At 44.8% G+C, this 12,458-nt stretch overlaps 1 protein-coding gene across 1 annotated transcript in view; it reads left to right on the top strand.

The window, feature by feature from the left end:
* The window catches only part of LOC126249271 (zinc finger FYVE domain-containing protein 26), a 393,885-nt gene that overhangs the window by 163,220 nt on the left and 218,207 nt on the right, over positions 1-12,458 (top strand). Inside the window, exon 16 of the mRNA XM_049950925.1 lies at positions 2,001-2,546. Coding sequence (XP_049806882.1) covers positions 2,001-2,546 — 546 coding nt within the window. The remainder of the gene's footprint in view (positions 1-2,000; positions 2,547-12,458) is intronic.

Here is a 12,458-nt window from a genome sequence, read left to right as displayed (position 1 = left end):
GGAAGTACTTGCCACACGAAAACATAAGTAAAAACAAATATAGCCATGAAAACATCACGAAAAACTAAATTACATTTTAGAAGATAGGTTAACTCCCAGCAAAAAAAATTTCTCATCAACATCGTTTGGTTGCAGATGACATGCTACCTGTAGTAATTAACACACAAGTGATCCAGAAATTTCGTGAACACCAAATGTAAAAGAAACGATCTGTTGTTTGAACTAAAAATGCACACATAATTTTATAATCATTTAACAGAAATGTTCACATTACAGAATAAATAAAAACGAAAACCCACTGATGATGGCACAGTGGTGCCGAAACGTATTTGGGTACTGAGAAAAACGGTGTTTTGAATAACTGGCAGGCCTCACATCCAACAATTTTAACCGCAAACACGGCCAATACAAGGAGCTGCAAATCAAAATGATGGTTATTGAATGAGTGTAGTGTTGTGCAGTTAAGTTATGTGCATTTTCTGTGGATCATAAATGCGTTCTCCTGCTATGATATGGAACATGTCAGTTTTACGATTGTAGTATGTCTTCTTAGTGGAAAATATGACTACATGATGACCATTTGTATGAATTCCTATGAGTTTTTATTTTTTTACTGTACATCGGGAAATTTGGAATAAGAGTTGTCAAGCAGATATGATCTCAATTTGTGCTTGAAATTAGTTTTATTATCCATTAAATTCTTTACATCTATCGGTGGTGGTTGAATGATAGCATATATCATTTCTCTTTCAAATAATGAATTTATGAATGTTGTTTTGAGACTGTGATTGCTAATAACAAACTTCATAAGATAGTAAATGTACTGAAAGGCTGTTGTCAGTATTCCCAACTGCTTAGACAGCTATCTGTGAGAGATTCTTGAGTGAACACCATATATAATCCATATTGTAGCAGCTGGGGTGAGTGAGTGCTGTGGTGGGTGGCGAGGCTGACTGTGATAGATCAGGATGTCTGCAATTCACCACTGTGGAAGTAGCTGCAATGGTGTGCTCTGAGGTAGTGATTGGGCATGGAAAGAGTATTTCTTCAAAAAATCACTTTATTTTGTAACAAGCTACAGCAGTGAAGTTGCTACTGAGAAGTCCTATGGAACTAGATTGTAAAATAAGGCAGCCAATGCCCTCCATGACGTAGGCTGGCCTCATCTGGTGAAGCATGCTGGTGCCAGCAGCAGCCTGGCAGACAGATAGCAAGTGGAGTTTTCTCTCAGGCAGTGGTGGCAGCTGGCAAGGTAATGCCATCAGTATGGTGGCTATAGTGCTGAATCAGTAATGCAGTGGAGTGGTGTGAATCAGACAGTGCACAGCACCTGTGGCAGATGGCCTGCCCATGTCGCTCAGTACAAAGAGTACCGGGCTGGGGTGTATTAGCTACCTCACTTGGTATGGCACTCAACATTTATTTTATAAATTTAACACTAATAGTGATATCATAGTGACTTTGAAAAATATTATCAATTTGTACTGCCCGGGGTACTCCCTGAACTCACTAAAGAAGCTGCACTGTTTTTGTCACCTAGTTGTAGCTGTTGAGGCTATAAAAGTATTACTGAAATAGAGTAGTTCCTTTTTTGTCCATCTATGTGAAATATATAAAGATGAGAGTTACAGAAAATTGTGATGTGCCATTGCACCATGTTTATATATATTATTGATTGCATAAGCAACTATAGATATAAGATAACAGGCTGAGCAAACATGCAATGTTGATGCAAAACTGTCACAAACTGTGTAAAACTTCACAGACTTGCTACGTTCTAATACAGTTGAGGTGGACCTCACTCATCCTGAAATGTGTTGAACATCCAAGATTTCATTCTGAATAGCCTGTTGTAGAAGTTTTTTCTTGTATTTCAAAATTATTAGGGAAATAGTAAATCTATGCTTGTTACTCATTTGTCATTTTGTATTCAACTCACATGCTTGTTTTATTTATTTATTTATTTATTTATTCATTTTCACTTCTTCGTGTGTTTTCAGTTGGAAATCTTCAGTCCAGTGCAGCCCTTCAGTGTGCAGACTGTGAGACAGCTATTGTCATCATAGATATGCTCTTAACACTTGGATCAAGCCAGGAACATTCAGTTAGCATGTTAGCAGTAGCCCAGTCCCATTGCCCAATGCTCAAAACTGAAGAATCACAAGAAGCTTCACGTAATAGCTCAGCTGGTTTTGTTATTTTTGCCTCTGCAATAGGAAAAACTCTAGATTTTCTTGTGAGTGATAGAAACTCTGAAGATACTTCACATTCATTGTCTCAGTTTCTCCCCACTGATATCTCCCTTCCTGTTGTTATAAGTTCTGTACTCTATCCACTGACTGTGAATGCAGCAATGGAGCTAGTAAATTACTGGTCATCTATGCAGAATGCTTTGAAAGATTTTTGTAGATGTAAAGATGCAGACATTAGAAGAAATGAAATGCAAGAAGCCATAATTACACGTGGAAACTATCTTCACAACACAAGTGTACACATTTGTTTCAGAAAGTTAATGAAGATGTGCAATAACAACAGAACAGAGAAGGGTAAGTAAAATTTATTCAGATATTGATAGAGTTAAACAAGTTATGCAGTAACTAATGGACAAGTACATAAATGTATGAAGTTAGTAATGTAGCTAGATCTTCAATGTAAATGTATTGTACTACTGAACAAAAACTGAGTAAGGCTCTAAGTTAAATGGTAAGCAAATTCCTTACAAATATTAACACCTGATGTGATATGTATTCCATTCAATGATAGTTAAGGAATTATATTTTGGTCTCTTAATACAACTCCAGTTCATTTTCTTCTAACAAAATACCTCTCTTACATTGTTACGTTTGGTCAGTTGTAAAATAGAGTAATTATTAATTCACACCCTCTAATTTCCAACCAAGAAATAATAAAAGAAATTGTTCTTACATTAGTTCCAAGAAATGTCAGTTCTACTAATTGGCACTAAATGATTAACATTTTAAAAAAATGTGAAAAGTCTTTTGCCCACACACAAGGCAGTAGGAAAGCAGTAGTGAAGTAATGCAACCAACAAATTATTTAGCCATCGCATGTAGCAATTATTAAATGTTTTTCTTGTCATTTGATAAATTATAAGCCCTAAAGTTCCTCATTCTTGTATTTCTCCAGCAGATTCTAGAAATGACATGTTGTAGTGCATTTAATGAGGATTCTGGAGCTCAAAGTATTTGACACTACAACAGTCTTGTCTACCACTACGTAACTGTGAGAGAGTGGAACTCATCCTTAACTCTGGTATGAATCAGCTGTGGCATTGAAAGAACTGGAACAGTTTAAATACATTCAGTGAAGTATGATTGTCTGAGGTCTATGCATGTCTGATGGCTTTAGTACACTTGGTGCTATGCAAGAAATGTGTACTGAGAAATGTAGTAGTGTATGAAGGTACCATATGGCACCACAGCAGGTTCTACATAGCGCAAAATTGTCTGCAAAGTTTTCTGTTCTCCTAGTGGGCATCACCTTGTAGCCAATATCAGTGCTTATTCCCAATTCATTAGTGGAACCTGACTGTTGTGACTGATGGTTCAGTCTCTGGAAATGTGACTTCTACATGTGTCTGAGCAATTACATACTGCATATTGAGAATACATTTTTGGAAATCTGAATGACACAGTGCCAAACATATCATTATTGAAGTAAGATATCATGATTTGATTGTGGGAAGGGCACCAGTATTCCGTCTGTCATGGGGGAAAAAAATCTGTTTTGTAACTGAAGAGTTGGTCCTGCTTTCTTTCTTGCTTCTCAATTATATTTTCGGCTTCTTTTTCTTCTACTTGTCTGTGCATAACCAGGAACAGCATATTCTGCTTTCACCATTTTGTTTTGAGAATTATTTCATTTTATTTATAATTGCTGGTGAATAACAATAAACTAGTCCCCTGTTAAGTCAATAGTGGACAATGGTAGACTTATTTAGACTTAGTTGGTAGGTAGCATACTGGGTGTCATGTTTCTTCCAGTGAACTCAGTCAGCTGCCTCCTCACAGTTCATGCCCATGCATTGAAGGTCCTTTGCAAAAGCTCTTTTCTAGGTGTTAAGAGTTCTTCCTCTACTTCTGTATCCATCCATTGGTTTCAACAACAGTGCTGATTTGGAGATTCTTTCATCTTTCATCCATAAAACATGCCTCACTCTTCTTTCAGCAACGATTTTCTGTAGGCTACTACTTCTCAGCACTTCATTATTCGAAACATGTTAACCATTACTGATCTTCAAAATTCGTCTTGACCATCATTGGTGTAAAACATTGGGCTTGTGTGCTGCTTTTGCTTGCATTTCCCATGCCTCACATACATTTACGGCCATCAGTAGGATAATATACGGCTCCAGCTGAAGCTTTGTGGACATAAAATCTAATTGCCATATGAATCACATTGGTTGGAAAACTGCAAAAGCTTTCCCAGTTCTGCTGCTGCTGTCTACATCTACATTCCCATTATTACAGATAAGATAGCAGAGGTACAGAAATTAGTCAACATCTTGCATTATAATTTGAGTAGATACATTTCTGCTTTTTATGCACATTGTTTTTGCTTTATCACCATTTTAACCCTATGGAACTGGCCATTCCAGCTAGCTTTTTAATCATTAATTGTAAAGTTTATGGTTTTTTTGCCAGAAGAACAACTTCATCAGCAAAATCAAGATCTCTAAGCCAGAACTGCTCAGTCACATGTATGTCCATATTGGAGTTGTCCACAGTTTTTCACATTGTGAAATCTATGACAAATATAAAAAGTAATGGTGACAAAATACATTCTTGTCTGACACCTGTCAGAATGCTAAAGAAAATGGTGGTCCCACCTTCTGTTCTTATATAGAAACTCGAGAGTAGATATAGGTTCCTGAAAACACTGATGAGATAGTTAGGAATTCCTTATAGGCTTACAATATTACACAATGATTTATCTGTGTTACTGTGTGTGTATACCAATGCAATGTGAAACCGTGTCCCCCCCCCCCCCTCCCCCATGCAGTGCTTGAAACATTAAAAATTCATACACATGTCTTCGCTGTGCAATACCAGCCCCATCTGTAGATTTTATGGACTAGTGTCAGCTGTGGAAAGCACCATTCTCCCAGCTCACCCGATTGTACTGTTTTCCAGAAAGAGAAGAAAATACAAGTATACAAGACTCTGAAGCCACTAACTTATCGAGAGGCCAAAAATAAGTACAAGTGGTTGCACCCAGCATGTAAAACGGTGTTGTATGCTAAGCTATGATGATGTCACTCCATTTGGCAACAGTACTCTTGTCTGTTACACCACCTACAGTGGGCCATCAGGGCTGCTCAACCATGCCTGCCCTCTGATGGTTGGGAGCTCCCTTCTTGCTGCTTCCCCCACACCTCATTTGGGATTGATGGCTTCCTAGCCACCAGGGACATTAATCCCCGCCTCCCAGCTGGAGATAAATCACTTTATTGCAGCTTCTGTTGCAAGGAAGGGGTCCCTCAGGACCCTTCCTTCCAAGGTTTCCACCAGTCTACAACCGGACGCCAGCCAGTGGCTGAAGGAGCCACAGGCTGCTAGTCACAGTGCTTTGCAATCATCACCTTTATCTGAAACTGATACAGAGAAACCCTCGTGATCAACAAAATCCTCTAAGGAGAGGAAAAATATGAAAAAGTCTTCCAAGAAGGACATTCCGGTGGCCCCCATGTGAGCAGATTCCACCTGTTCTACTTGTGTGGCTGAAGCAGAGATTCTGGTGGGCCCTGAGCCCCAGTTTGCACCACATAGTGGAACCCAGAACTTAAGTGGCAGCAGGTGACCCTAGAGTGTAACCTACCTTCTCAGTCCCTTCATGGCCTCACAATACATGGACAACTTTATTCTCCAGTGGAATTGTAGCAGTTTTTTCTACCACCTGGATGAGCTACATCATCTTTTAAGCACTTTCCCTGCTTTCTGCATTGCCCTTCAGGAGACATGGTTTCCAGCAATGCAGACCCAGGCCCTTCGTGGGTACATGGGAGGTTATAAGAGTCATGCTACTTATGACAGGGCATTGGGTGGAATTTGCACATATATTCTGGACACTCTATGTAGTGAACTTGTCTCTCTTTATACACATTTGGAGCTTCTGGCTGTTCAGGTAAGAACAGTTCAGGATATTACCATCCTCAGTGTTTATCTTTTCACTATGCTGAAGTGTCTCAGTACGTACTGTTTACATTGGTTTCTCAGCTCCCCGAAAACTTACTGGCACAACTTGGCCTTTGCCTCTTGAAAATTGGTACCCTCCACACACTTCATTGTGGGGCACAGAATTTTCTCAGCCATTGACCTTTCTATTTGTAGCCATCGTCTTCTCCCATCCATCCACTGGGTGGTCTATGATGACCTATGTGGTAGTGACCTCTTTCCGATTTTCCTGTCCCTCCCTTGGCATCACTAGCATCATTCCCATTGCTGCCTGCCCAGATGGGCTCTCAACAGTGTTGACTATGTGCTTTCACTTCTGCTGTCACCCTTGGCTCACCACTGTGTGAAGATATCAATGAGGCAGTCCAGAAAACAACCACAGCCATTCATTCAGCAGCCGATTTGGCGATCCTGTTCCTCGGGTCTGCCCCAACGGGACAGTACCGCAGTGGTCATCAGAAATCACAATTAGAGACCATAGATGGGCTTTCCAGCACCATAAGCGACTCCCATTGATGGAAAACTCGGTGTCTTTAAATGGCCACCATCTAATAAAATGACAAAAACAAAAATGCTGGGAACAATATATTTCAACCATTAGCTCACGTACCTCCCCTTTGTGGGTTTGGTTGAAGATTGAACATTTCTACAAGTACGAGGCACCTGCAGGTATATCTGGTATTACCTGAAGTCACTGTCTACACTGGCCCAGAAGCCATCGCCAAACATTTAGCTTTGCATTATGCTTGAGCCTCTGTGTCTGAGAATTATCAACCTACCTCAGGTGGCCTAAAAAAGCAGATGGAGTGAAAGCAATTATCTTTCACTATTCACCACCTGGAGCCATATTATACCCCATTCAGTGAGTGGGAATTCGCCATTGTCTACCCCACTGCCCCAATAGAGCCCCAGGGTTGGACTGCATCCACAACAAAATGATCAAGCATCTATCAGTGGACTGTCAGCATCATATGCTTGCCATCTTGACCTTTATCTGGAATGAGGGCGAGTTCCCATTACAGTGGTGAGAAAGCATCATTGTCCCAGAACTGAAACTAGGTAAGCACCTCTAGAGAAGGAAAGTTATCACCCAATTAGTCCCATCAATGTTCTCTGTAAGTTGCCTAAATGCATGGTGATAGTGATGCCTATGTTGGGTCCTTGAGTCGCAGGGTCTTCTATCTCTGTCACAGTGTGGTTTTCACCAAAGCCATTCCACTACTGATATTCTGGTTTACTTGGTGTTTACCATCCGAACAGCTTTTGCTCGACATCAACACCTTATAGCCATCTTCTTTAACCTGCAAAAGCCTTATTACAACAGCTATCTTCTTTGATCTGCAAAAGGCTTATGACATCAATCCTTGCTACCTTATATGAGTGAGGTCTCTGGGGTCCACTCCTGCTTTTTATCCAGAACTTTGTTGCACTGTACTTTCTGGGTTTGAGTTAGTGCCTCCCATAGTACCCCCCATATCCAAGAGAATGAGGTCCTGCAGGGCTGTACATTCTCTTTCTAGTTGTCATCAATGGTCTAGCTGCAGCTGTGGGGTCCTTAGGATCACCTTCCTTGTATGCTGACAACTTTTGCCTCTACTATTGGTCCTCTAGTGTGGGTGTCACTGAACATCGACTGCAAGGCTCCATATGAAAGGCACAGGCATGGGCCCTCACCCCTGGCTTTTGGTTTTCAGTTGCTAAGACTTGTGGCATGCAATTCTGTCGATGTTGTACCATTCACCCACAACCAGAGCAGCTTTACAGATCCCTGATACAATCCCATGTTTACCGTGGGAATATGGGGTATGGTTTGGCATCACCGTCAGCAGTGCAGGTATTGGATCCGATACACTACTGCAGGGTTCGACTTGCAACAGGAGCCTTTCAACTAGCCCCGTAAACAACTTACTCTTGACAGCTGGGGTCCCTCAATTGCAGGTCAGGTGCCAAGAACAGCTTGTCAGTTATGCTACACATTATCACAGCTGCCCTATGCATACAAACTACCATCTCCTCTTTCCAAACATGGAAATCCATCTCCCGCAATGGTGGCCCAGATCAGGGATTATGACCACAATCCACAACTGATCCCTCCTCTTTGAACTCTAGTGGTTTCCTCTTCCAACTGTCATCTGGGCCCACTCAAATACACCTCGATGGTGCACCCCTCGGCTGTGGCTGACATATCTCACTGTCCAAAAGCCTTGGTTCCTCCAGAGACTCTCCACTGCCAATTTTCATCCATCCTTGGCACATCCTGGGGTGCAGAAGTAGTCTATACTGATGGATTAATGGTTGCTGGTCATGTGGGCTTTGCTTGTACTCATACGGGACATACCGAACTGCACTCCTTGCCAGATGGCTGTAGTGTTTTCACTGCAAGTTGGTAACCATTTCTTGTGCTCTTGAACATGTCTATTCCTGCACCAGTGGGCCCTTTCTCATCTGCAGCGATTACTTGAGCAGTTTGCAAGGTCTCGACCAGTGTTACCTTCCCCTTAGTGACCTTCATCTGGACCTCGGACCATGTCGGGATCCAGGAGAATCAACACACGGATAGTCTGGTTAAACCGGCTAATAGTGTTATAACCTTTAATCACTAATAAATTGCGTGGATATACAAAAGTAGAAACACTCGCGGGTTACATGCTACTAACTCTGTATCTGTCATTCGACTCCGTGTCGTGACATGCGGCTGGCGCCGTTCATAGCCAGGTGGCGCTCCCGCGCTCGGTCGAGCTGCGGAGTGCCTCTATCGCCGTGTTCGCGTACTGACGTAGCGGCACTTTTAAATCTCGTGGCACTGTCACAACACTTTTCCCCCCTTTGAAAAAAAACACTCACTTCCTTGGAGACACGGACAGTGCGGAGACATCCATGGCCTCTTGTGAGGCCCCGAGAAGATCCCGCGGAGAAACACGAGAGTATGGTCGAAAATGTCCAGGACGGAAGCTTGCGCGTGGAACGTGCCTCCTGGACGAGATGATGGGTGAAAACTCCGGAGCAGCATCCATAGGCGTCGTGGACCTGGGGGTGTGCTCCAGCGAGATGGGTCCTGGAGAAGGCGGCGTCACGACTGGGGCCGGTTCCGGCGTACTCGGAAGCGGTAGTGACGTCGGCTGCAGCAACACGCACGGAAGATCAGCAGCAGCGACAGGACTGGCGTCTCGGGCTGGTGGAGGCGAAAGAAGGGGCGGTGGCACCGGCGTGGCCACCACTCGTGGGCGCATCTGGTCGTAATGGCGAACAACCATGCCGTCGTCCGTACGTATTTCACAAAGCCGGCGGCCGCGAAGAGCCTGGACCACCCCTGGAATCCATTTAGGGCGAGATCCATACCCTCGTACCTACATGTCGGCGCCCACCGAGTATTTTCCCGCACTAGGGGACACAGTACAAGGCCTGACAGGGTGAAGCAGGTGCAGTAGAGTGCGTGGTTGGCGGCCATGCAGGAGTTCAGCAGGGCTGCGATCACCCAGAGGCGTGAACCGATAAGAACTCAGAAATTGCAACAGAGCGTCATCTGTGGAAAAATCACTAAGGAATTTTTTCATCTGGCTTTTGAAAGTGCGGACAAGGCGCTCGACCTCCCCATTCGATTGCGGATGGAAGGGCAGTGCTGTAACATGATGAATCCCTTGTCCAGTACAAAAATCACGGAAGGCCTGCGAAGAGAACTGAGGGCCATTGTCCATGACAATCGTGGATCGAAGACCTTCTAGCGCAAAGATTTTGGACAAAGCCAGCGTCGTCGTCGCAGTGGTGGGCGACGGACGTCGAGCAACAAATGGAAACTTCGAGGAGGCATCAATCAACAGTAGCCAATAAGTGCCGAGGAAGGGGCCGGCAAAGTCAGCGTGCACCCGTTCCCACAGCTGCGCCGGATCAGGCCACGGAGAGGGCATTGTACGGGGTGCAGCCAGTTGTTGAGCACACTGACCACACGCAGCAACCATGTGGGCGATGTCCGAATCAATACCGGGCCAATAAACATGCCTGCGGGCCAGGGACTTAGTCCGAGAAATCCCCCAATGGCCTTCATGCAATAGTTTGAGAACATCTTTGCGAAGAGAGGCTGGCACCACAACCCGTGGAGATGCGCCATCCGTGGCCAGAAGAACAACACCCTCACGAACAGACAGACGAAGGCGCAAGGCATGGTAGTTGCGAAGGGGATCTGATGCCCGGCCCTTTGTCCTGTCCGGCCAACCCCGTTGAACAAAACCGATCACCTGACGCAGGACCGGGTCCCGCGCAGTAGCCGACGCGACCTGCGAACCTGTAAGTGGAAAACCCTCGACTCCATGACGTTCTTCCTCATCAATGTGGAAACAGAGTAGTTCATCTCGATCAAAAACCGGGTTGGGGCCCATCGGCAAACGCGACAACACGTCAGCGTTGGCGTGCTGGGCCGTGGGGCGATAGTGAATCTCATAGTGAAAACGAGACAAGTATAAGGCCCAACGCTGCAGGCGGTGAGCTGCCTTATCCGGAAGCGACGCCGAGGGGCTGAACAGAGAGACCAGCGGCTTGTGGTCGGTGATGAGGTGAAACTTAGAACCATACAAAAAAACGCTGAACTTTTTTAGAGCATAAATGATAGCGAGCGCCTCCTTTTCGATTTGAGAGTAACACCGTTGGGCATCGTTGAGGGTCTTGGAAGCGTAGGCGATGGGTCGTTCCGACCCATCCTCATACCGATGGGCGAGAACAGCCCCTAGGCCATACTGTGACGCGTTAGTCGCCAGAACCAAGTGCTGACCCGGACGGAATGTGGCAAGACAAGGCGCTGACTGCAAATGAGCCTTCAGGCGGACAAAAGCCTGCTCACACTCGTCGGACCAACAGAAAGGAACGTTTTTGCATAACAGCTGATGCAGAGGATGAGCCACTGCCGCCGCGGATGGAATGAATTTGTGATAATAAGCAACCTTGCCTAGAAACGCCTGAAGTTCTTTGACCGTAGACGGCCGGGGTAGAGCGGTAATGGCCGCAACGTGCTGTCGTAGAGGACGTATACCCTCACGGGACAAGTGGAAACCAAGATACACAATGGAGGGTTGGAAGAACTGTGACTTGTCCAGATTGCACTTCAACCCAGCTGAATGCAGAACCCGAAACAGTGAACACAAATTGCGAAGGTGCTCCTCAGTGGAGGCCCCCGTGACAACAATGTCATCCAGGTAGTTGATGCAGCCGGGAACGGAAGCCGTGAGCTGTTCCAAAACCCGCTGAAAAATGGCTGCCGCGCTAGCGACGCCAAATGGTAACCGCTGGTACTGATACAACCCACAAGGAGTGTTGATGACGAGAAATTCCTTGGAAGACGCATCCAATTGCAACTGATGGTACGCCTCCGATAATTCAAGTTTGGAAAAGAACTGGCCCCCAGCGAGCTTGGTAAATAACTCCTCAGGACGGGGAAGAGGATAAGTGTCAATGAGGCTCTGAGCGTTGACAGTGGCTTTAAAATCACTGCACAATCGCAGACTCCCGTTTGGTTTAGAAACCACCACGATTGGCGATGCCCATTCGCTGGAGGTAACAGGAAGGAGAATCCCTGAAGCTGTTAACCTGTCTATCTCAGCCTTGACAGGCGCACGCAACGCCATCGGAATAAGGCGTGCCCAGAAAAACTTAGGGCGAGCTGTAGGTTTAAGAGTAATGTGGGCTTCAAAATCCTTGGCCCGACCCAGACCAGCAGAGAACACGGACGAGAATTCAGAACACAATCCATCCAGTTGTTGATACGGAATATCCTCAGATATGAGGTGCACATCATCATCAATGGAGAACCCGAACAATTGGAAAGCATCATAACCGAACAGGTTTTCCGTGCCCACATGATCCACCACATAAAACGTGAGGGGCCTAACAACAGACTTGTAGGCAGTGGAAGCATCAAACTGGCCAACGATAGGAATTTTCTGCTTATTATAAGTTCGCAGATTTCGCGTAACAGGAGACAAGGGAGGGGAGCCCAACTCCAAATACGTGCGAGAATTAATGAGAGTTATTGCAGAGCCCATGTCCACTTGCATGCAAATGTCTTTATCCAGAACACGAACAGTAACAAACAACTTATTTGTTTGAGAAAGCACACAGTTAACATCCATGTCCGATGCCTCGTCCTCATCGACAGGAACTTTAGGGGACTGACACACAGAAGCAATGTGGCCTTTTTTCCTACACGAATTACACGTGGCCCAACGTTTTGGACACGCGGCCCTGTCATGCTGTACGAAACAACGTGGACAAGAAGGA

Source organism: Schistocerca nitens, chromosome 3 (genome assembly GCF_023898315.1).
Source record: "Schistocerca nitens isolate TAMUIC-IGC-003100 chromosome 3, iqSchNite1.1, whole genome shotgun sequence".
NCBI lineage: Eukaryota > Metazoa > Arthropoda > Insecta > Orthoptera > Acrididae > Schistocerca > Schistocerca nitens.
This window is presented reverse-complemented; position numbering and strand designations above follow the sequence as displayed.